At 35.1% G+C, this 25,701-nt stretch overlaps 1 protein-coding gene across 6 annotated transcripts; it reads left to right on the top strand.

Annotated features, from left to right (window-relative positions):
• The first annotated feature begins 18 nt into the window (after positions 1–18).
• Positions 19–25,147, top strand: Mtif2 (mitochondrial translational initiation factor 2). Of its 6 annotated transcripts, none has more exons than XM_027934423.2 (15): positions 19–132; positions 1,349–1,432; positions 3,528–3,784; positions 4,166–4,277; positions 7,770–7,941; positions 8,378–8,538; positions 9,437–9,613; positions 13,722–13,861; positions 14,415–14,539; positions 17,053–17,257; positions 17,896–18,148; positions 18,468–18,608; positions 19,863–20,027; positions 24,108–24,248; positions 24,947–25,147. In XM_027934423.2, the coding sequence occupies exons 3-15, from the start codon at positions 3,548–3,550 to the stop codon at positions 25,117–25,119; spliced, it is 2,202 nt and encodes a 733-aa protein (XP_027790224.2). In that variant the 5' UTR covers positions 19–132; positions 1,349–1,432; positions 3,528–3,547; the 3' UTR covers positions 25,120–25,147. The 6 variants fall into 6 exon arrangements, with proteins under 6 accessions (XP_027790224.2, XP_071457685.1, XP_027790225.2 ...); XM_071601584.1 differs by having other exon boundaries at positions 1,349–1,466; XM_027934424.2 differs by having other exon boundaries at positions 19–343; positions 1,349–1,466.
• Positions 25,148–25,701: the final 554 nt, after the last annotated feature.

Here is a 25,701-nt window from a genome sequence, read left to right as displayed (position 1 = left end):
TCCGGCACGACCGGAAGCCCGACGGGGACCGTTTATGGTACGGACCTTCAGATGGACACTTCTTCTGGGTCCGGATGGTGATCTCCGCCTGGAATCAGAATCGTGGTGCCCAGAGCCTCTTGTAGGAGTAGAGTGAGTGGGGTTCCTTAGCCAGGGTCTTCCGGGTGGCGTTTATTATTTGGTCTAAAATGTCAATGGCATAAATCACGCGAATTCATGAACGTTGCTCATTCGGAAGCCTTTCCAAGATGCATTTCGTCCCTGCGTGACCTTCACTTAGACATTCACCAAATCCTGTTCATCGTTCTTGGAGAAACCGCCAGCGGCTTGCTTCCTCTCGGAGGTGCCGGTCTTTACTCTTCCTGTTTGCAAAAGCCTTTCTGGATTCGAGTTTGAGGCGAAACCACCCCACATTCGTAATTTTTCTACACCGACTTCCTTTTCTTTTCATTTAAGCTCCTAAGTTTCCAGCTCTTAAGTAGACGTTCCCACTGGTGCAGTTACGTAGGCCCACCGTCCTTTTTTTTTTTTTTAGATTCCCCACACCAGTACCCTTGCGGCAAAATAGCACCGAACTGGGAGTTAGAAAACCTGGGTTCTAGTCCCGACTGCCACTAACTAGCGGTATGACATTGTAGAAGTATTTTTGACCCCTCTGCATGCATTCCAGTTTCCTTTGCTGTAAAACGAGGGTCTTGTAGTATATAACAACCAAGGTTCCTTCCAGTTTTGACGTTTGGTTTATTGCCTCCAATGTGTCTTTCTAATTCCTGCCTCAATTACATACCTGGATTTAGGTTAATATCTTGTAGGGTCTTTCCTCTTACTCCTTGAATCAATGCCCTTGTAAAATCTGTTTTCAGATTAATTTAAAAAAATAATTTCCCAAGGAAGCCTGTGCTCCCTGCGCACTTTTTACTTCTTAGATTAGGGGTACATACCTAAAAAAGATTTTAAACGTGCAGTTCTTGAAGTGTTTAATGTATGAATGAATTTCTAAATCTTAATGTGTTTATTTCTTTGAAATTAAGTCAGCATTTCTTTTGATCTTTACTTGAATAAATTTTTTAAGGTAACTTGCTAACTATGTTTAACACGCGCGTGCACACACACACACACACACACCTCTCAGAATCATCTGTATATAAACAAGATAATGACTTGTGAATATTTTTAACTTACAAGTAATTAATCCTTAAAGCATATAAACTATCACTAAAAAAACCCATGATATAATGTAGTTTAAAATAGCTGGTGACAAAGTATATACATCACCTCATTTTTTTTCTTTGTAGCCTTGTGAAAGGAAGGACAGACATTAAATCAATTTTTTCTTTTCTTTTTACAGAGATCAGAAAAAAATGAGGCTCATAGGAAAGAAGTGATTTACTCAATCAAGATAACAACGCTGGGCTGCCAAATGTCAGAGCAGATATCCATCCAAGATTCTTTTGTTGTCTAGTCAGGTACTTTGTTCACTATACTGCACCTTTTTCATTTCTTTTGTTTGAAAACAAATATTCAGGGTTGGGACGGTAGGGCACACCTGTAATCCTGGTGGCTCAGGAAGCTGAGGCAAGAAGATTGCAAGTTCAAGGTTGGCTTCAGCAACTCAGCAAGGCGCTAAACAACTTAATGAGACCATCTCTCAAAATGAAAAATAGAGCTAGGGATATGGCTCAGTAGATAAGTACCCCTGGGTTTAATTCTCAGTACCAAAACAAAACAAACAAGCAAAAACTCTATTTGTTGTTTCAGGAACATAAAATTCATATGGGGAAGATTGGTTAAAATGTAACATTTAATTTTTACTTTACTGTCTAGTTATGTAACAAAACTCACTTGCTCAGGCCCCAGTTTCTTTGATCATATCTTGTAACTATTAATCATTTCTGAAGAATTTTAAAGAGTATATAGTAGAAAATATATGTAAAGAATAAATGGGGGGCTAGGGATGTGGCTCAAGAGGTAGCGCGCTCGCCTGGCATGCGTGCGGCCCAGGTTTGATCCTCAGCACCACGTACAAAACAAAGATATGTTGTGTACGCCGATAACTAAAAAATAAATATTAAAATTCTCTCTCTCTCTCTCCCTCTCTCCCTCTCTCTTAAAAAAAAAAAAAAAAAAAAAAACAGAATAAATGGGGCTGGGGTTGTGGCTTGGCAATAGAGTGCTTGCCTAGCATGTGTGAGGCACTGGGTTTGATCCTCAGCAACACATAAAAATAAATAAATAAATAAATAAATAAAATGAAGGTATTGTGTCTATCTACAACTAAAAATATTTTTTAAAAGAATTTAATTTCTATGAAAATGTTTTATAATTATATTTTATTGTAATTCTGTAATTAAACTATAAGCATATTGTAGAAATACCATATTGTATGAGAAACAGTTTAAAAATTTTTATAATTTTTTTATTTTTGAGATAGAGTTTCACTATGTTGCTGAGGTTGGCCTCAAACTTGTGATCTTTTTGCCTCACCTGCAGGGTAGCTGGTGTTATAGGCCTGTGGCACTACGCCTAGCTAAAAGTATTTTAAGGCAATGTAAAAGTTGAGAATTTTGTTCAAGATAGCTTTATAAATTATATAGTTACGGTAAACACATTGAAATGTTTCTTTTTTTTTAAGTACTGGGAATTGAACCCAGGGCCTTTCTAGGCAAGCACTTTATCACTGAGCCATATCCTTGACCCTTTTTTTAAAAAATTTTTTTAGTTGTTGATAGACTTTTATTTTTATTTATTTGTATGCTATGCTGAGAATCGAACTCAGTGCCTCACACATGCCAGGCACGTGTGCTACTGCTGAGCCACAACAGCCCCAGCCCCTCTCTGGCCCTTTTTTAAGATTTTATTTTGAGACTGGATCTCCCTAAGTTGGCCAGAACTTGTTGGCCTCAAACTTGCAATCCTCTTGCCTCAGCCTCCTGAGAAGCTGGTATTACAAGCATGTTCCACTCCGCCTGGGTCTTCTTTTACTTTTTTTTTTTTTCTTTTTCTTTTTGTAATGTTAAAGAATAATGTTTAATGATATAAAACACTATTTACAATATATTTTTTAGGGAAAAATTATACACATAGTATGACTTCATTTTTTTCTAAGTAGATATAAGCATAAAGAAAAGGTCTGAAAAGATACACATTATTATTATTATTATTTTACTTTTTAGTTGTAGATGGACACAATTAGAGATTATAGGTGGGTGAGAATATAAAAGCTTGGTAGATAGGAGTGGGGAGATTTTCTGAGTGTAAGAGATGAAGTGAGAGCTTATATAGGATGTTAGCACATTGTACTAGCTAATGGGGAGTCATCAGAGGGTGTTTAGCAGAAGTAATTGACTTCAAATATACAGTTTAGAAAAATCCCTTCTCTTGACTTGACTGAGCTCCTTCAGGGCAGGAACCCAGTTTTACTCACTGTTGTACTCTAATACCCTTGTACAGTGCTTGACATGTTGTAGATGTTCAATTAATATATTTGCTAACTTGATTTAAATGTTAATCCAAACATTATTTTTAAGTCTTTCTTTTTAGGAAAAACATGAATCAGAAGCTACTAAAGTTGGAGAACTTGCTACATTTTCTTCAGACCTATAAATATCACACCGTTTGTAGGCAGCTGCACAGCCTGGGTCAAAGAAGAACATTAGTACAGTGGAGGCATGGATTTTCATCTGCTTACCCAGTGTGGACAGCTCAGATATACGCCTGGCCATGGCAAACAGATGTGCTCATTGGGGCTGCTTTATCGCAATACAGGCTTCTAGTAACAAAGGAGGTAGTTACATATTTTTATCTCTTATAATATTATTTAGCCTGATATTAAAATGCTTCGAAAGAGGAGTAGAAATTCATTTTTAGTATTTTGTCATTTGTAGAATCTTTATTACTTAATGCTGTACTCTAGGCTAGAGATCTTGGTGAGGAAGGGAAGTTCTGGTTTGTTGTTTGGTAATGCTGGTGAATTTGATGACCTAGAGATCATTATAAAACAATGAATAAAGGATGCAGGATTTTAAAATTTTAGCTTAAGGTTTAACTACTTATGGAAGTGTTTATTGATAGAAATAGTAGTCGTTATCATGGTAGGTATTCCAGAATAAATCTGAATTGTCACTTAAATTTTTTTCTTCTTATTTGTCTATTTTTTAAAAAATAGGAAAAGAGACCAAGGAAATCTCAATTGTCTTCAACAAAAACTAAAAAGGAGGTAGAAGTATGGATTGGAATGACTGTTGAGGAACTAGCCAGAGCACTGGAAAAAGACATAGGTGAGCAGATAAGTTTACAAGGAAAAATATGGGGATGTGGAAAACCTGGAATTTTACAAATGAGATTAAGGCAGTCAGGGATAAAAACTAGACTGAAGAAGATAAGTCGTTCCAATATTTTTCATTTTAGGTTACAAATTTTAGTAGTATTTTCACTCTTTGTTAAATGTAGTTCTCTATGCATTTGTTTTTTGTTTTTTGGGTTTTTTTTAGTATTTTTCGTTGTATATGGACACAATACCTTTATTTATTTTTATATGTGGTGCTGAGAATCAAACCCAGTGGCTCACTCATATGTGCTAGGCAAGTGCTCTACCACTGAGCTACAACTTCAGCCCTATGCTTTTGCTTTTAATAAAAGTGGGATATATTTTCTTATCTGAATTATTTTTTTCCTTTTTAGCAACTTTGTGGATTGTTAGAATAAGTCCAAAGAATGCTTTTGCACTAAGGGGTATACTTACACTTTTATTTTTCCCCTTTGTTACAATAATTTTCTTGTTTTTTTTTTTTTGTTGTTGTTGTTGTTGTGTTGCATTGGGGATCAAACCCAAGGCCTTGTGCCCAGTCTCTTCTATAATTTTCAGATTTCCTTTTTTTTTTCATTCATTTTAACAATATCTGTAAGTCCAGAGAAAAATATTTATAGTAATCACTACAACTTTTGTTCTGCTGTGCTGGGAATTGAACCCAAGGCCTTGAACATGCTAGAATAAAGATAAAATAGTATGTTGATAATAATATGCATTTAATATAGGAGAGAAAGGATTATTGCTTAATACCAGGTACCTCTCAAAAGTGCAGGATAACTTATTAGAAAACTGTAGTAATTGGATTATAGGTATTTTTAGCATTATTAAAAACAGTATTGCCCCCATTCATGCCTGTAATCCCAGCAACTCGGGAATCCAAGGCAGGAGAGTGAGATCCTGTCTCAAAATAAGAAACAGGCTGGGTGTGGTGCTACATACCTGTAATCCCAGCAGGGCTGGGTAGGAGGTCCCAGGAGGCTGTGGTAGGAGGATCACAAATTCAAAGCCAGCCTCAGAACTTAGCAAGGCTCTGTCTCAAAATAAAAACTAAAAAGGGTTGGGATATGGCTCAGGGCTAGAGCATCTCCTCAGTTCAATTCCTAGTATTGCAAAAACTAGTTTTTGAGCCCAAATTGGGACCAGCTAAATTAAAAAGAATTATTGAGCTAGTTCTTACACATAATAATTTTTTACAATAAAATCATAAAAAGAAAATATTAAAAGCTCATCAAAGCCAAGCACAGTGGTGCATACCTGTAATCCTAGTGACTCAGGAGGCTGAGGCAGAAGTATCATAAATTCAAGGCTAGCTGGAGCAATTTAGCAAGACCCTGTTTCAAAATAAAATAAAAGGGCCTGGGTATGTAGCTAGTGTCAAAGAACTCCTGAGTTCAATCCCCAGTACTGCAAACAAAACAAAACAAAATTCAACAAAACTCTTTACTTCTTAACTACTTAAATGCTTTTTATTACTAACCATTTTAATTGCTTTGAGGTTTTTTATTCTTATCTGTATAATAGAAATACTATATAACAGTGTGCTGTTTTGCTCTTTTCCTATCTCTGCATTCATTGACTTCATGTTGGTATCTTGAAATCAAATTTGACTGGAGTATTTACATTACAGAAATTGGGAAATATTACAAAACAGGGATTTTTATTTTATTTTTTATTTTGTGGTTCTGGGGATTGAACCCAGGGCCTTGTGCATGCAAGGCAAGGATTCTATGAACTCAGCTATATCCCCAGCCTGGGATTTTTATTATATTTTATTTTTTTTGAATATTTATATTTTAGTTCTCGGCGGACACAACATCTTTGTATGTGGTGCTGAGGATTGAACCGGGGACGCACGCATGCCAGGCCAGCGTGCTACCGCTTGAGCCACACCCCCAGCCCCGGATTTTTATTTTTGAGAGCTTCATTATTAAACATTTATCAGCACACCATGAAATTGGAGTTTTTCAGTGTACTGCTCTTACTTGAAGATGTTTTTATATCATATCTCCTAAGTATGTTAATGGGTGACTGAAAGTCTTTAAAGATAAAAATATTTTTTTCATCATCATCACAGATACATGACTTATTATCCACAGGGAAATATGATTGAGTTTAAAACAAAGCACATTAAATAAAATGAGTAAGAGAATAAATAAATATTTTTCCTCTATTTCAAGATTTTTTATATTGGAGATTAAACTGAGGGGCATTTTACCTCTGAGCTACATTCCTAGTCTATTTATTTATTTATTTATTTATTCAGATAGAGTCTCACTAAGTTGCTAAGGGTCTCGCTGGGTTGCTGAGGCTGGCTTCAAACTTGTAATTTTCCTGTTTCAGCCTCCCAAGTCACTGAGATTATAGCCATGTGCCACCATGTCCGGCTATTTCATGACTTTTTGGAAACCCTAAATAGATACATAAACAAGTAAATAAATCATGGGTACATATGTTCAGAGATGAGTGTGTGTCTGTATATCTGTATGTACATACAGGCAATGCTCATTTTTCATAGATTCTGTATTTACAGATTTGCCTACTTGCTAATATTTATTTGTAGTTTTGCAGTTATCCTGGACATGCTCAGTGCTGTGAAAAATTTGGGTTGCTCCATGCATATGTTCCCAGTTGATATTGAACAAGGCGATTCTCTGCCTTCTTGTTTCACCTGTCATACTGTGACATTTAATATCATGTTTCTGAATTCTTGTGCTTTTTGTAGATGATATTGCTCTTTAAAATGGCCCCTTACTGTTGTGATGAGGTGCTATCCAGTGTTCCTAAAACAAGAAAATTGTGATGTGTATTATGTAGGAAATATATGTCTAACACAAACTTGTTTAGGTGTCAGGTATAATGTTATTAGCTGTGAGTTCAATGTTAATTGACAATATGTATTTTTAAAGTATCTTTAGATAGAAACACATAAAATAAGATTTTATGTATTAATCTGTTGATGAAATGTTGCAACTGGAGGCTTGAAGGAGCCTAACCCTGCATTTCCTCTAAGAGCAGTGTGGTTCAATATTTGTTAATTCAGTATTCATGGCAGCTCTGTAGAGTATAACTATTGTAAATAACAAGAAATGACTCTGTATATACACATGTTTATATGCATGACATATGAGCATACAAGTTTTCAAAGAAATAGGCTGATCAACCACACAATGCTAAATATATACAACATACAACTTAACATTTTATTGATGTTTCAGATGGTTCAGAAGGTACACAAATATTTATGAATATATAGAATTGTCAGTTAATATGAATGTATCATTTTAAGGAATTAATTTTTTTTCAACTTTGTGATTTTTTTAACATAAGAGAAAGTTTATATACTTGTATATCCCATTTATACACCCCATTGATGTACTGTTTATGTAGACTTTAGTAATAGAGGTCACTTTCTTAAGCATTTAATGCCTGATCCTAAAAGGTTTTGTCTTATTCTGACCAGATTATGTATATGAAGCTTTATTGAATACTGCAATTGACATAGATTCACTAGAAGCACACTCACAGTTAGATGAAATCTGGATCAAAGAAGTAATAAAGAAGGCAGGGATGAAGTTGAAATGGAGCAAATTAAAACAGGACAAAGTCAGAGAAAATAAAGATGCTGTAAGAAGGTAAATATTACCTATATGTTGCAAGAGGGAGACCATTTAGTGGGAAGATTTGCCTTAAACATTCTTTTGTAATTAAAATGATATGTGAGTGCAGGGTCAACTTTTTTTTCAAAGCGATTAAAGCATCAGAAAGTATATTCAGGCTATTATAAAACTCTAAAGGTTATTTTTTTATAGAATGTTGAATATATATATTAACCAGAATTTTAAACTTTGATTCATATCTGCCCATTGTTATGAAGATGCCAAGTATAGGTAGAAAGTCATTAAATATTCTGTTATAGTAGTTATATGTAGAGAAGAGTTGTGTCTAATTAAAATTGAATGTTGGGTTTTATAGTTAATGGTAGCTTGCAGAGATAACGGCAAACCAATTCACAGGTTATAAAATGTTTCAGATATTTAAGCAATGAAACTCCTTTGCTGTTAATTGTAGGCCCCAAGCAGATCCAGCTTTATTAACCCCAAGGTCCCCTGTTGTTACTATAATGGGCCATGTCGATCATGGGAAAACAACGTTACTTGACAAACTTCGAAAAACTCAAGTGGCAGCAATGGAAGCTGGAGGCATCACTCAGCACATTGGTGCCTTTCTGGGTATGACACAGATTACCTTACAAGGCTTGGGAACCCCACTTACTATTTTTTTAATCAAATGTTATGATTAAAAAAAATGTTATTATAAAAAATCAAAGTAAAAGGGAAGCCATTGGATTAATGAAATGTAGAGCAAGTGGTTAAAAGTTATTTTGTATTTTCTATAAGAAATTTATGTTACTGTTTTTTCTTGGTCATTCTTAGTTTGGCTTAATGAGCCTAAAATTTTTACTCAATTAATTAATTATGCTTATATAATCTCCTATGCTAGGTTGTGATAATGTTGCTCATGATAATTAATAACTACTGCTTAGTGAGCACTTAACATGTGCCCAGCACTGTGCATTTTATATGCTTCATCTCTTTTATCCTCACAACAACATCATTAGGTAGGTATTAATATTCCTACTTACAGCTGAGGAGGTTGATATCTTCAGGTTAAGTAACTTTCCCAAAGTACATAGTTAGTAAGCAGCAAAGATGAGATTTAAATTCAAGGATCCTGAGCTACTAACTGTGCTAAATTGCCTTTCTCTGGCTCAAGGCCATTGTTCAGATGTGGTTTGCTAATGTAGGGGATGACTGACTTGTTACAACTATTGGTCTGTTCTAACTTCAGAATGGATGTCAGTTGGTACATTTATGAAAGTTACTATATTTTAGAAGTATGAATTTGAAATTGTTATATGAAAAGAAAACCCTAAAGGTCTCACTAGTATTTTGTAAATTTTCATTGTGAAATTTTAATCTGTGTTGTTCTGATTAAGATTAGTGGAAGGAATGTAATTAATTTAAAGAACTGTTGATTATATTCAATAATGTCATATGTACATTCCGTATATATGTTAAGGAAGTACATATTTGAATCTTTGGTTTTCTTGGATTTCTGTTTCCACAGTCTCTCTGCCCTCTGGGGAAAAAATAACCTTTCTTGATACTCCGGGACATGCTGCCTTCTCAGCAATGAGAGCCAGAGGTGCTCAGGTCACTGATATTGTAGTGTTGGTCGTAGCTGCAGATGATGGGGTGATGAAACAGACTATAGAATCTATTCAGCATGCTAAAGATGCTCAAGGTATTGTGTGTCTGACTTATATGTATCAGGAAGGAAGTTGCTTATTATTTATTTATTTTAAAAAAATGATCTCCTCCATAAAGTTGCAGTTCTGGAGCCATTTACATGTAGCTTTAATCATCACAACAGCCCCAGGATTGTTATACTTGTTTTACAGATAAGCTTCAAAGACAGTTAAATTATTTTCCCACTGATATATAACTAAAAGGAAAGGTGTCAGCAGGAGTTGACTTGGGACTTGTGATCACAAGATAATCTTACTTCCACTTTAAAAAAAAAAACAAAAAACTTTTTATTATAGAGAATTTATATAGATGCAACATTAAGAATAGGATAATGAATCCTATTAACCCTTTTTCAGATTTATTAGGAGTTGCCAAGAGGTGATATTTCATTATTCCTTGTTCATTTACCTAGAATTCTTAAGAGAAACTTTCTCTTCATTTCCTTTATTTTTTTTTTAAATTTGTTCTTTTTAGATGTTCATGACAGCAGAGTATATTTTGACATATTAGATATACATGGATCTTCATCTGCTTTAATAAGTTCTTATTTAATCAAAGGAATAAAATTGTAGGCTTTGGAAAAATCACCTGGTCATTTTCTCCCTTATTTCTCTCTTTTTATTTTTTAGTTTGAGACAGGATCTCCCTACGTTGCTTAAAGCCTGGCTAAGTTGCTGAGGCTGGCCTTGAACTTGTGATCCTCCTGCCTCAGCCTCCCAAGTTACTGGGATTAGAGGCATTTGCTACCACACCCAGCATCTTCTCCCTTCTTTCTTCTTTTTTTAATATTTATTTATTTATTTTTAGTTGTAATTGGACACAATATCTTTATTTTTTTAATTCTTTTTTTTAATATTTATTTTTTAGTTGGACACAATATCTTTATTTATTTATTTTTATGTGGTGCTGAGGATTGAATCCAGGGCCTCACACATGCTAGGCGAGTGCTCTACCGCTGAGCCACAACCCCAGCCCACAGTGTCTTTTTTTATTTATTTATTTTTATGTGGTGCTGAAGATCGAACCCAGGACCTTGCATGTGCTAGGCTCTACTGCTGAACCACAACCCCAGCCTCCTCATTTAAAAATTATAATAAATGGAGCATGCCTGTAATCCCAATGATTCAGAAGGCTGAGGCAGAAGGATTGCAAATTTAAGGCCAGCCTCAGCAGTATAGCAAGACCCTGTCCCAAAATAAAAAGAGGTGGAAATGTAGCTGAGGGGTAAAGTGTCCCTAGGTTCTGTCTCCAATATTGGGGAAAAATTATAATAATAAATACTGCACATATGCACACACATTTATTCTATACATTCATTCTTTTTAAAATTTTAAAAAATATTTTTAGTTGTAGATGGATGCAATACCTTTATTTTATTTATTTTTATGTGGTGCTGAGGTATCAGGATTGAACCCAATGCTTCACATATGCTAGGCAAGAACTCTACCACCGAGCCACAATCCCAGTTCTATAGGTTTCTTCTTCTTCTTTTTTTTTTTTTAACATTTATTTTTTAGGTGTAGGTTGACACAATACCTTTATTTTTTTATGTGGTGCTGAGGATCGAACACAGTGCCTCACGCATGATAGGCAAGCACTCTATCTCTGATCCACAACCCCAGCCCTGCATTCATTCTTATTGTGGTATGATGCTGTACCTACCCCCAATGAGAAAACATGAAGTGTTGTATCCCCCCAGGTTTGTTGGCAAGAAATAAAAAAGGTTGAGAATTACTGATCTAGGTTGAGTCTTTCATCTTATAATGCGAAAACTGAAACCCAGACAGGAAGGAGCCAGAACTCTTCCCAATTATATACAATTACATAGCTAATGTGCAACTTGTTTGAATTTGGCATCTGACTCTTCTAGCTTCCAGTATTATTCTCTTTCCTTCTCTTTTTGTAGTACCGAGGAGTGAACCCAGGAGTGCTCTCCCACTGAGCTACGTTTCTAGTCCTTTTTATTTATTTTATTTTATTCCAGATACTTATTTTTTATTTTGAAACAGTGTCTTGCTAAGTTTCTAAGGCTGTCCTTGAACTGACAATCCTCCTATCTCAGTCACTCAAGTAACTGGGATTACAGGCCCTCTTTTCTTTTAAATTCCTCAAAACTGTCTTTACATATTTTTTTAGTTGTCAATGGACCTTTATTTTTTATTTATTTATATGTGGTGCTGAGAATCGAATCCAGTGCCTCACACATGCTTGGCAAGCGCTCTACCACTGAGCTATAACTCCAGCCCATAATAACTGTCTTTGTATGTTGATCTTAACAATTCTAGGCAATACATGGCAAAAAGAAGAGGGGTATAAATTTGCCAGGGATCCCATAATAAAGCAGTTGGTTGAGATAGAATCATTTCATCTTGTTATGCTTTTTGCATTTATTCTTTTGATCCTTGTTAAATTCAAGTTCGCCTATATAGAATATGCACTTTTTCACAATAGAGGTTATAGATTGAGAAACTTTTTGTGTCTTTTTTGGTTTCTGTTCCTTTGACCCTGAGAAAATGGTGGAGATAGTAAAACTCAACTAGAATTATCTCCTAGATTTTTGTGTGATATCTTTAATAAAAGGATATGTTTAATAATGATGAACAAATTATAAGATTCTTTAAGTGTATGCTTATTGAATTGAGAGTCCACTATGTGTTGGTCACTAGAGTATGTATATAAATAAAGAGTTGTTCTAAATCCTAAAAGAAAATTTGCAATAATGATACTTAGATTCAGCTGAAGGTGGGATATTAGGTTTTAACAATGAATAAAGGCTTTCAACAGGGAATTGCACCCAGCAGATGAATGATTGGAAGCAGCTGGAGAACCAACAGGCTGAAGCAGTTTGATGCAAAGAATCAAAGTGCAGCACTTAATCATTGTCTCCTACAGGAAAACTGGAGAAAAATATCTCTTGAAAAGAAATAGTAGTAAAGCGTGGACTGGAATCGTATCTCAGTGATGCTTGTCTGGCATGCACAATGAGGCCCTGGGTTCCATTACTAGCACTGCAAGAGAATTTTTTTTTTTTTTTCTTGGTAGAACTGGGGGTTGAGCCCAGGGTCTCCATCACTGAGCTACATCCCCACCCCTTTGTATCCTTTATTTTGAGCCAGGGTGTCACTACTGAGTTGCCCAGGCTGGCATTGAATTTGCAGTCCTCCTGCCTCATCGTCCCAAGTGGCTGAGATTATAGGCCGAATGCGGTGGCACATGCCTCTAATCCCAGTGGCTCCAGAGGCTGAGGCAGGATCATAAGTTCAAAGCCAGCAAAGGTGAAGTGCTAAGCAACGCAGTGAGACCCTGTCTCTAAATAAAATACAAAATAGGATTGTGGATGTGGCTAAGTGGTTGATTGCCCCTGAGTTTAATCTCTGGTACTAAAAAAAAAGAAGAAGAGGCAAGTGATCTGATGGTATTAAACTATACTTGTGATTTTTTTCCCCTAAAAATTATCATCTATGTAGTTACTGAACTCACTTTCAGATTTAAGGATAGGTCTCCACTTCCCAAATATTGTTTTTAAAATTTTTTCTCATGTCAAGTGTCTGCTCTTAATTCAGAATTTACTTATAGTTACAGTTTTAATATCTCACATCTGGATTCATTCTTTTTTTTTTTTTTTTTTAAGAGAGAGAGAGAGAGAGAATTTTTCTTTTATATTTATTTTTTAGTTTTCGGCGGACACAACATCTTTGTATGTGGTGCTGAGGATCGAACCCGGGCCGCACGCATGCCAGGCGAGCGTGCTACCGCTTGAGCCACATCCCAGCCCTGGATTCATTCTTTTTTTTTTTTTTTTTTTTAATATTTATTTTTTTGACAGACACAACATCTTTGTTTGTATGTGGTGCTGAGGATCGAACCCGGGCCGCACACATGCCAGGCGAGCGCGCTACCGCTTGAGCCACATCCCCAGCCCCTGGATTCATTCTTTATGTGTAGAGAGTACAGAGTGGTGGTGTGAGTCTAAAGTGGACCTTTTAAGCCTTTCAATAAATAAGTACATCTACTGAGTAAAAAAAAGCCAGAACAGGTTGGTGTCTCACTGTGAATATAGAATTAAAGATACTCTCATTTACATTCTTCTTAATCTCCTTTAGTTCCTATTGTCCTTGCAATAAACAAATGTGACAAAGCTGAGGCTGATCCTGAAAAAGTGAAAAAAGAGTTGCTGGCTTATGATGTGGTGTGTGAAGATTATGGAGGCGATGTTCAAGCAGTGCATGTCTCTGCGCTCACGGTAAATATCGGTACCTGAGAGACAGATGTGTGGATGAAAGTGCATAGCTGGATGGTTGCAGAGTATGGCTTAAAGCCTGAGAGTATTCAGTGCTTTTTCTCTTCCTTTATTTAATAATGCTAAGTAATGCTTGATTCACTTACTTTACAGGATTCTTGAGTGGATCAGATGAAAAAAATATATATTCAGGCTTATTTAATTAGGTAAAACTTGAAATGTAAAGTAGCATCATTAGAAGTTAGTGAGAGGAAGAAAGCAATTGTAGAGGCAGATGGAGGAGAAAGAATGAATTAGCATGCGTTTATGAAAGATTATTAGCAAGCACCACCAGTGACGGACCTATTAAACAAGTAAGTCAGTTGTTCCTTGCAAGATCTGTTCCTGGGTCAGGATTTCTTTCTAATTCTTCCTTCCTTTCTTCTAAGAAATAGGTAATTCTTACTTTAAATACTTAAAGAAAAAGATCAAGAATAATTTGGTTTTCTGACCCTAGTATTTATATTTACAGATAGTATTTATTAATGTATATTAACCTTTGTTGTTGTTGTTAAAGGGCGATAATCTGATGGCTTTGGCAGAAGCAACAACTGCTCTTGCAGAAATGTTAGAATTGAAAGCAGATCCCACTGGTCCAGTGGAAGGAACAGTAATTGAGTCTTTCACAGACAAAGGAAGAGGGTAGGACTATGCTATGATGCTTTTCTTTGATAATTTTGTTTCATGATTTTATGACTTGATTATATGACTACATATTTTTATTGAATATTATTTTTAGTTCATGAACAATATTTTCAAAGCATTTGTTTTGAAAAGTATTTATTGTACTAGCACACAGAACACAAAAATGCAGTTATTGTCAATAGACCGTAGCAACTATCTGTATACACCTAGTCATACTTTGATGACTTAAGTAATTCAATTTTTTTCTCCTGACTAGGCTTGACCTAAATTAAAATAAAATAGCAATTCTAAATTCTTAATGACATTACCCATTAATATAATATGTAGAGGGTTGGGATTGTGGCTTAGTGGTAGAGTGCTTGCCTAGTACGGGCGGGACCCGGGTTCAATCCTCAGCACCACATAAAAATAAAGGCATTGTGTTGTGCCCATCTACACCTAAAAAATAAATGTTAAAAATAAAAAATAATATATAGAAAGGTGTTTAAAATGGTGTTCTCTTCTTGAATTTCCCTATTAGCAAGAAAGATTTTTTCATTGTTTTGTATGCTGTACCAACTGTGAGCAATCTCTTAGCTGACATGGCCAGTGGCATAAAAAGTATATTAGGATGGTGTCAAAACACTCTGCTTTCTGCTTCCTCCCTTACCATAACTTTATAAGGAAAAAAATTCATTTTAGTAAGAAATATATTATTAAATTTACTGCATTAAACTGGGCATGATGGAGCATGCCTGTAATCCTAGTGGCTCAGGAGGCTGAGGCAGGAGGATTGTGAATTCAAAGCCAGCCTTAGCAAGTTAGCGAGGCCCTAAGCAACGTAGTGAGACCCTGTTTCAAAATAAAATATAAAAAGGGCTGAGGTTGTGGCTCAGAAGCTGAGCACCCCTGGTTTCAATTCCTGGTACAAAAAAGATTCTGCCTCAATAAAAAACAAAAAGGACTAGGAATGTAGCTAAGTAGTAAAGCACTGCTGGGTGCAATCCACTGTCCTGCCAAAAGGAAAAAAACATTATAGCATATTATCCTTTTTTTTTTTTTTTTTTGGTAGCAGAGTTTGAACCCAGGAGTACTTTATTGTTGAGCTACATCCCCAGCGTTCAATAGTATTAAATATATTTCATTGTTGTGCAGTAGATTTCTAGAACTTCCTCATCTTGCAAAACTAAGACTATATACCCACTAAACACTAATTTCTCTTCCCTCCTTTCTCCAGTCCTTGGCAACCATGTTTCTATTCTATTTTTAAAATTTTAACTACTTTATATATTTTACAAGTGAAATCATACAGGATTTTTAAAAAATATTATTATTTAATATTTATTTTTCTGTCCCAGGTGGACACAATATCTTTATTTATTTCTATGTCATGCTGAGGATTGAACCCAGTGCCCCACGCATGCCAGGCCAGTGCGCTACCACTTGAGCCACATCCCCAGCCCAAATTATTTGTTTTAATTAGTTATATATGACAGTAGAATATATTTATGCACTTATACATAGATGGAATATAATTTCTCATTTTTCTGAGTGTACATGTTGCAGAATCATATTGGTCATGCAGTCACATATATACATACAGTAGTAATGTTTGTTTCATTCTACTGTCTTTCCTATCCCCACATCCCCTTCCTTCCCCATCCGATCACTTCCCTCTACCTAATCTAAGGTGACGCTATTCTTCTCTAGTGCCCCCGCCTTATTGTGAATTAACATCCACATATTTGTGATTTTATTTTTCCCTGTTATAGAGATTGAACTCAGGGGCTCATGCATACTAGACATGTGCTCTACCACTGAGCTATATCCTCAGCTCCCACTTACTTTTATTTTATTTAGCATAATGTTCCTAAGGTCCATCCATGTTGAAAAGGATGCATGATATTCTTTTATGTGTATGTACCACATTCTCCTTGGACAGCTTATCCATTCTTCTGTTGATGGATGTTTGGGTTGCTTTCACTTTCTGGCTATTGGGAAAATATATATATATGTATATATTTGTGTGTGTGTGTGTGTGTGTGGTAGTGCTAGGGATTAACCCAGGGCTTTAAGAATACTAGGCTTTAAGAATACTAGGCAGCTCAGGATTTATGTCTGTTTGTGTGTGTGTGTGTGTGTGTGTGTGAGAGAGAGAGAGAGAGAGATACTGGGGATTGAACCCAGGTCCCTGTGCATGCTAGGCATATGCTCTACCACTAGGCTACATCCTTAGCCCTTATCCCTTTTTGTTTTGAGACAGGGTCTCTCCAAGTTTCCCAGGCTGGGCTCAAACTTGTTATCTCCCTGCTTCAGACTCCCAAGTAGCTGGGATTACAGGTATAAACCATCATGCCCAGCTTCAAAAAAATGTATTTATAGTATCAAAAATCGGTAGTTGAGAAGAGAATTAATGCATAGGTTTATATATATTTAAACTGCATATAGACATTTTTGCTATAGTTAAGAAAGTATAATTATATCTTTATTATGGCATTAAATAAATATGTATATATATATATTCATTTTAGTCCTGTTACTACAGCTATCATTCAAAGAGGAACTTTGAGAAAAGGCTCAATTCTGGTTGCTGGAAAGAGTTGGGCAAAAGTACGCTTAATGTTTGATGAAAATGGAAAAATAATCAATGAAGCTTATCCCAGCATGCCAGTGGGAATTATAGGCTGGAAGGACCTTCCTTCTGCAGGAGATGAAATTCTTGAAGTAGAATCTGAGGTATTTCAAGTTTAATTCCTGCATATTAGATATGATAGAATGATTTTATTTTTTAAAAATTTTCCTTTTTATTGGTACATTATAATTATACATAATAGTGGGACTTATTGTTACATATTCATAAGTACACATAAGTGATATTAATTATTTTAAATATCAAGTTTGTACTGTTATATCAAGTGATTGATGTTAACAAATAATTCTAGTTTGTACATGGCCTTGAGGGAGTTAGTTGTGTCATTTTTAGAATTTGACTTTAGCATTTTTTTTAAATGGAAATTATTATTTTTTTAGTACCTTGTTTTATTTATTTATGTTTATGTGGTGCTAAGGATTAAACCCAGGGCCTCACATGTTCTAGGCAAGTGCTCTATCACTGAGCCACAACCCCTTTAGCATTATTTTTAAATTTTGAGATAAAATTTTAAAATTAAATTGTAATTTAATTAAATTATAATTTTATAATTTAAAATTTTTAATTATATAAGAAGCTCCCCAATTAAACTTTATAAGTTTCTTGAAACTTATAAAAGTGGTTTCAGACTAATTAATTGCATAGTGGGGGAAAATAAAAGCCTTTCACCTAGCATATATCAGTGTCTGTTTTATTAAATAATGCCAGTATTTCTCGTATAAAGGCAAGGGCACGTGAAGTTATTAACTGGAGGAAATTTGAACAAGAACAGGAGAAAAATAAAGACGATCTGAAAATACTGGAAGAAAAACGAAAGGAACACCAAGAAGCACATCGGAAAACCCGTGAGAAGTATGGCACTTTGCACTGGAAGAAGAGATCATTTATGAAGTACTTAGAAAGAAAAGAACAAAGACCCTTAAAGCCAAAAGAGAAAATAGAAAGAGATTCAAACGTACTACCTCTAATTATTAAAGGTATCTTTTTGAAGATTTTACTTTACAACTCACCTTTTGAATACATGTATATTTTTATTCTTTGTTTTTCTCAAATTTAGTAGTCCAAACTCCTAAACTCCTAAAGGAGTTTGGACTCAAAAATTTGAGTGAAAATTAATGCCGTATTTTGAGAGACATTTTTCTAAGTCAACATATTTTTTGCTAATTTAGTTGTAAGTGAACATTTGGCTCATTATACTTTATATAAATTCTTTAAAATTTTTTTCCCTTTTTAAATTTTCTTTTTGTTAATGCCTAATTCTTGACATTAACAATTTTAAACTTTTGCTGTATTTAGGTGATGTTGATGGTTCTGTTGAGGCCATTTTAAACATTATGGATACCTATGATGCTTCACATGAATGTCAACTAGATTTAGTACATTATGGAGTAGGTGATATTAGTGAAAATGATGTTAACTTGGCTGAAACATTTGATGGTAAGGTTTCTACTTCCTATTTGTGTTCCCTCAATCACATTGTGATTATTTAATTCTGTCTTGTTTGGCTTGACATACCTAATATTCCCATTATCATCACCCTTTCCACTATAGGATCAGATATCACTTCTATTAATGAAAAGGTCTTTTTCAGTAATGCTAACCAAAGTATTTGTTAGGCACTGACTAGCCGAGCACTGTTTTTTCTGTGTAAGGTATACAGTGTAAGAATTTTTTTTTTTATCCTTTATTTATTTTTATGTGGTGCTGAGGATTGAACCCAGTGCCTCACACATGCCAGGCATGCGCTTTACTGAGCTACAATCCCAGCCCACAGATTTCTTAATGTTAAAACTTTCAGGGTGATTGAGTTTTTTCTTTTAAGCTTTCTTTTTTTTTTTCTCATTCATCCTATTCAAGGTGTTTTTCCTTGCTTCTTTTCTTTTCGTATCAGGGATTAAACCACTGAGCCACATCCCTGGCTCTTTTTTATTTTTTGAGGTAGGGTCGGATCTTGCTAAGTTGCTTAGGGCTTTGCTAAGTTGCTGAGGCTGGCCTCAAAGTTGTGGTTCCCCTGCCATACCCTCCTGAGTTGCTTGGATTATAGGTGTGTGCCACCTTTGTTTCTTTTTCTTCCAAAGTATTTGCAGTTAAATATTATTATTCTTTGGTAAAATGGTCAATTCTTGAATTTTTCCAATTAAGTAACTATTTTTGAACAACTTTTGGCCAAATGGATACCTAAATATAAACCACAAAAAACTTTTAGACAATAGAATTACAATTGTATGGACACCTTTATTTTATTTATTTATTTTTATGTGGTACTGAGAATTGAACCCACTGCCTATACATGTAAGGCAAGTGCTCCACCACTGAACTACAACCCCAATCCAGGATTACAATTTAATAGTGAATTATTGTAAAAATAAAAAATAATTTAGCCTTGATCATTTTTTGTTTTATTTCTCTGGTATAAAACCAAAGCTTTGTTTAGCATATTGCCTTGCACATTATAGACACTTAAGAAATTATATTTCTTAAATTAATAATTTAATATGAAGAAATTTTCCTGACTAAACAATTTATAAAATTCAGTGATTTGAAAATTTACTAGTTTTTGTGGGATAAAAACCCCACAATTTTTCATTTCCCCAATTGCTATTGCCATTTAACTTATTTAGAATAAAATTTGAGTTCTGCTTGAAAGACAAATGATAATACTTGTGTTACTTTATTATTTCTCTTTTCCAGGTGTTATATTTGGTTTTAATGTGAATGTAAGCAATATTATCCAGCAGTCAGCTGCAAAAAAGGGAGTAAAAATTAAACTTCACAAAATCATTTACCGTCTTATTGAAGATTTGCAGGAGGAACTGAGCAGCAGAATGCCCTGTACTGTAGAGGAACACCAAATAGGTGAGTGTTCACTGAATGTTTCTTTTATTTTATTGTGGAACTGGGGTTTGAATCCAGAGGCACTTTACCACTGAGTTATATCCCTGGCCCTTTTTATTTTTTATTTTGAGATGGGGTCTCCTAAGTTGCTTAGGGCTTCTCTAAATTATTAAGGCTGGCCTTGAACTTGTGAGCCTCCTGACTCAGCTTCCCTGGTCACTGGGATTACAGGTGTACGCCACCATGCCTGGCCTGAATGTTATTTTTTTGTTTTTTAGTTGTCAGTGGATCTTTATTTTATTTATTTATACATGATGCTAGGAATTGAACCCAGTGCCTTACACATGCTAGGCAAGCGCTCCACCACTGAGCCACAATGCCAGCCCCCTGAATGTTATTTTTAAACATTCATATCTTAGGTGTTGTAAACAGCCCCTGAAAGCAAAGTTGAAGAGAAATATATTCACTTTTCCAATAAATATCTATTGTTTTAGAAAAACTGATGACCATAAGATGAAAATTCCTGGTAACCTCATATGTATTATGTGTCCTGTAAGACACATTGTGCTTCATTTAAGCCCTGAAAATACAAAGGCAAATAAGGCATTAAGAACTTGCCCTCAAATGTAGACATGAGCAATTAATGGTAGTACAAATTTGACTAAGATCAGCAACATAAAGATTAACACTGTCACTGGGTACAGTGGCACATGCCTGTCATCCCATGGGTTTGGGAGGCTGAGTCAAGAGGATCACAAGTTCAAGACTAGCCTCAGCAATTTAGCAAGACTGTCTGAAAATTTTAAAAAAGTCTTGGAATGTAGCTCAGTGGTTAAACACTCCTGGATTCAATCCCTGGTTTCATATATATATATATATATATATATATATATATATATATATATATACACACACACATACACATAAACATATACATATATATACACACATCATACATATATACATACATATATACGTATGGTACCATATATACATACACACAGATATATACATACACACATACACACACACATATATAAAATTAACAGTGTTTTGGAAGGTGCCACTGGGACTGGCAAAGAAATTATACAATAAGAAAACTTACTTTATATTTAAATGTTAAATATTGTTAAGTATTGTCTAGCATATTCTTTAGCCAGATTTAAAGGCTGAATTTGTATTGTACCCACTTGCCTCTAAATACGTACATTTGCTAAATAAGTACAAGGATATTCTTATAAAACTAACAATGATCAAACAATATTCTCTAATTCAGTCCAAATTCAAATTTTGTCTATTGTCCTCACAGTGTACTTTTTTTTTTTTTTTTGGTGCTGGAGATTGAACCCAGGGCCTTGTGCATGCAAGACAAGCACTCTACCAACTGGTCTATATCCCCAGGCCCCTCACAGTGTACTTTGTAATGCATGTGCTTTCCCTCTAGTCCAGGATCTTGGGTTGTTATTTCATTGTCCTATTTCTTTTCTTTCTTTTTTTTAAAAATATTTTTAAGTTGTAGATGGACACAATACCTTTATTTTATTTTTATGTGATGCTGAGGATGGAACCCAGTGCCTCATACGTGCAAGGTGTGCGCTCTACCACTGAGCCCCAACCCCAGCCCCTCCTATTTCTTTTTAGGCTCATTTAGTCTGGAATAATTCTACAGTCTTTCTTGACCTTGACCTTTTTGAAGTGTATGTAAGCAACTGTAGAACATACCTTAATTTTTAATGTCTAATGTTTCCTCGTGATGAGATTGGATTTTACATTTTGGTTCATACAAAGTTAGTTTATGCCTTTCTGACCTGCTAAATATGATCATGCAGATATTTGTATGTTCTTATACTAGTAGCAATTTGGAAAAACAGTCATATTATGAGGGTTTTTACTAGTCAAATCCCACTAGTCAAGTAACACCCTAAAAAACTGGTAATTATAGTAAGTTATTTCATTATTGGAACTTAATTTTCATTGAGAGGAAAAATATTTACAGAATTAGTATTTATAAGCGGATCTGAAAACATTTAAGTGACTTAAAAATAGATCAGGTAATGATAGGTGATCTACTCTAGAAAATAGGTTTTCATAGAGCAGTGGCAACACTCAAGGATTTTCATGTTTATTTTTTGCAGTACAGAGTCTCTCATGCTAAGCCAATGCTTTCCACCAAGCTACATCCCCAGCCCTTTTTTTTAAATGTAATTTAAAAAAAATTTATATATGACAGCAGAATGCTTTATAATTCTTATTACATATATAGAACATGATTTTTCATATCTCTGGTTTTATACATAGTATATTCACACCAAATCATGTCTTCATACATGTACTTTGGATACTAGCCCTTTTTGAGATGAGTTTCACTAAATTGCCCAGTCTAGTCTTGAACTTGGATACCCTACCTCCTACCTCAGTGCCCCAAGTTCATCTGTTATTTCTAATTATTGGACAGGGAAATAAAGTTGGTGGAAATAAACCAGGACTTCTTTCTATGCACAAGTTCATTTTTTAAATTAATTTTTTATTTATACATGACAATGGAATGCATTACCATTCTTATTACACATATAGAGCACAGTTTTTCATATCTCTGGTTGTATACAAAGTATATTCACACCAATTCATGTCTCTATACATGTACTTTGGATAATAATGTCCATCACATTCCACCATCATTTCTAACGCCATGCGCCCTCCTTTCCCCTCCCACCCTGCCCTATCTAGAGTTTGTCTATTCCTCCCACGCTCCCCCTCCCTACCCCACTATGAATCAGCCTCCTTATATCAGAGAAAACATTTGGCTTTTGTTTTTTTAGGATTGGCTAACTTCACTTTGCATTATCTTCTCTAACTCCATCCATTTACCTGCAAATGCCATGATTTTATTTTCTTTTATTGCTGAGTAATATTCCATTGTGTATATATGCCACATTTTTTAATCCATTCATCTATTGAAGGGCATCTAGGTTGGTTCCACAGTTTATCTATTATGAATTGTGCTGCTATAAACATTGATGTGGCTGTGTCCCTGTAGTGTGTTGTTAAATCCTTTGCGTATAGACCAAGGAGAGGGATAGTTGGGTCAAATGGTGCTTCCGTTCCCAATTTTCCAAGAAATCTCCATGGTGCTTTCCATATTGGCTGCACCAATTTGCAGAGTCTGTCTCCCCACCAGCAATGTATGAGTGTACCTTTTTCCCCACATCCTCACCAACAGTTATTGTTTGTGTGCATAATAGCTGCCATTTCGACGGGAATGAAGTGAATGAAATCTTTAAGAGTAGTTTTGATTTGCATTTCTCTAATTGGTAATGATGATGGACATTTTTTCATGTATCTGTTGATTGATTATACATCATCTTCTAAGAAGTGTCTTGTTCAGGTCCTTGGCCCATTTATTGATTGGGTTATTTGTTTTTTTGGTGCTTAGCTTTTTGAGAGTTTAGTGCTCTACCTGATGTGTGAGGGGTAAAGATTTGCTCCCAAGATGTAGGCTCTTTCTTCACCTCACAGATTGTTTCTTTTGCTGAGAAGAAACTTTTAGTTTGAGTACATCCCATTTATTGATTCTTGATTTTAATTCTTGCACCAAAGGAGTCTTATTCAGGAAATTGGGGCCTAATCCCCCATGATTAGGGCCTATTTTTTCTTCTGTTAAACACAGGGTCTGTGGTTTTATCCCTAGGTCCCTTTTTTTTTTTTTTTTTTTTTTGGTGGTGGTTGTTATTTCCTATTTTAATAACATACATTAAAATTTACTAGTAAATATTTCCTTTTGGTGGTCTACCTTGTTGCATTTCAAAACTTTCTCTTATACCACTGATATTGGATTCACTAGAAAGCTTGCTACATATTCAGAAAACCCAGTTCCATCCCAGAACTAATGAATAAGATTCTGCATTTTAGATTCTGCATTTTAGACTCATGGTAGTATAGTTAAAATTTGAGAATTCCTTTTTTTAAATTAATTTTTTAAAATTTATATTACCATGGAATACATTACAATTCTTATTACACATATAGAACACAATCTTTTTTTAATACTGTAGAATAGGAGGCATTATTTTTCAGATCATTAACATCATTTTCTTTCTAAAGGTGAGGCTTCTATACTAGCTACCTTCTCTGTAACAGAAGGAAAGAAGAAAATTCCTGTGGCTGGCTGCAGAGTTCAAAAAGGACAGTTAGAAAAACAAAAAAAATTTAAATTAATCCGCAAGGGACAGGTTATTTGGAAAGGTAAGCAACATCAAAATGTTTTCTACGGTTTATCCAGGCCCCAAACCTACCGATTGCATAACCATCTGAAATCCATTGATCTTTTCCCATCATAACGCTGTTTTAGCATTCTTAACTTCTCCATAGCGATGAGTTCCCTTCCTATTAATTTTTACAATTCCTCTCGATTGTTAGTTCCTCAGACTTGATTTTAACTACTTTTGTTTTTGGAGACTGAGCCTATTTTTCAGGCTGGCCTTGAACTTAAGAAACTGTCACCTCAGCCCCCAAGTAGCTGGGATTATAGGCATGTACTTTTGCATGCAGCGATTTCCCAAGCTTTTAAAAATTGGCTTCACTTTCATCCTACACTTACACATTCCAGTCCTCTACTCCCATCTTTTCAGAACTTGACCTACCGTCTACAGTGTTTATCAGTCCTGAGTATAATCCCATCCTTTGCGGTCTTGAAGTGGGAGATTTTTGGGCTTTCCTGGCATAAAATCCCATTTAATGACAGGACTGTATAATAAAGTTTCAAAGAATTCCAGTGAGAATTTTCATTTTAACACCAAACTACATAGCATTTAGTACTTGAGGCGGGTCTCAAAATTAAAATCATTCTGCCTTAGCCTTCCAAACTGCTGGGATTATGGGTGTGCACCTCATGCCAGCCTTAGTACTTTGTTAAATATACTCACCTTAAATTTCCTTTTAAGGCTCATTGACCTCGTTGAAACACCATAAAGATGACATCTCAGTCATTAAAACTGGAATGGATTGTGGTCTCAGTTTAGATGAAGAAAAAGTGGAATTCCAAGTGGGAGATGAAATTGTTTGTTATGAAGAAAAGGAAGTTTCAGCAAAGACTTCTTGGGACCCAGGATTTTAAAACTATATTAAAAATGTCAATGATGAAATGCCTTTGCTTTATTTTACACCAACTGGTTTTGTTTTACAGAAGTTAAAGCTTCACCATTAAATGGTCAAAAAGTACTTGTAGACACCATGTGTATTAGAGCATGTCAGATTGGTACAGAAATAATAAACCGTTCAAGGATATCTCCAATGAGAAATTCTCAAGTGGGAATGTAACATGCAAAAAAAGGGAGTTGGTAGCATTACCACTGAATGTAATAGTTTAATAAAACTTTAGTTAAGAGTGGCACCAACGAACCAATCCTCCCCAAATTGAGCTGGATGGGTAAAATATGACACAAACATGTACTGTTTGAAATATTTTTTTCTTTTGCCGTGAACACCATTAAATATTTTATAAGGATCCATCCTGAATAATTTCTAAGAGCTTATGCATAACATTAACTAGCAGTGTGTTCCCTTGTATTGCAAAGGGCAGATATCCTACCAACACAGGATGCATCTTTGAATTGAAAACTGGCTTATATTTACTCAGCTGCTAAGGTAACTCCCGCCAAAGTATGAAATTACTATGTAGTAAAAATACCAAGTAGTT

Source organism: Marmota flaviventris, chromosome 14 (assembly GCF_047511675.1).
Source record: "Marmota flaviventris isolate mMarFla1 chromosome 14, mMarFla1.hap1, whole genome shotgun sequence".
Taxonomy (NCBI): Eukaryota; Metazoa; Chordata; class Mammalia; order Rodentia; family Sciuridae; genus Marmota; species Marmota flaviventris.
This window is presented reverse-complemented; position numbering and strand designations above follow the sequence as displayed.

Coding starts and splice junctions, on each gene's coding strand:
- Mtif2 (XM_027934423.2), top strand. CDS start 3,548: ATGAATCAGAAGCTACTAAAGTTGGAGAACTTGCTACATTTTCTTCAG. Junction 13,862..14,414: donor TGCATGTCTCTGCGCTCACG/GTAAATATCGGT, acceptor TTGTTGTTAAAG/GGCGATAATCTGATGGCTTT. Junction 17,258..17,895: donor TTCTTGAAGTAGAATCTGAG/GTATTTCAAGTT, acceptor TCTCGTATAAAG/GCAAGGGCACGTGAAGTTAT.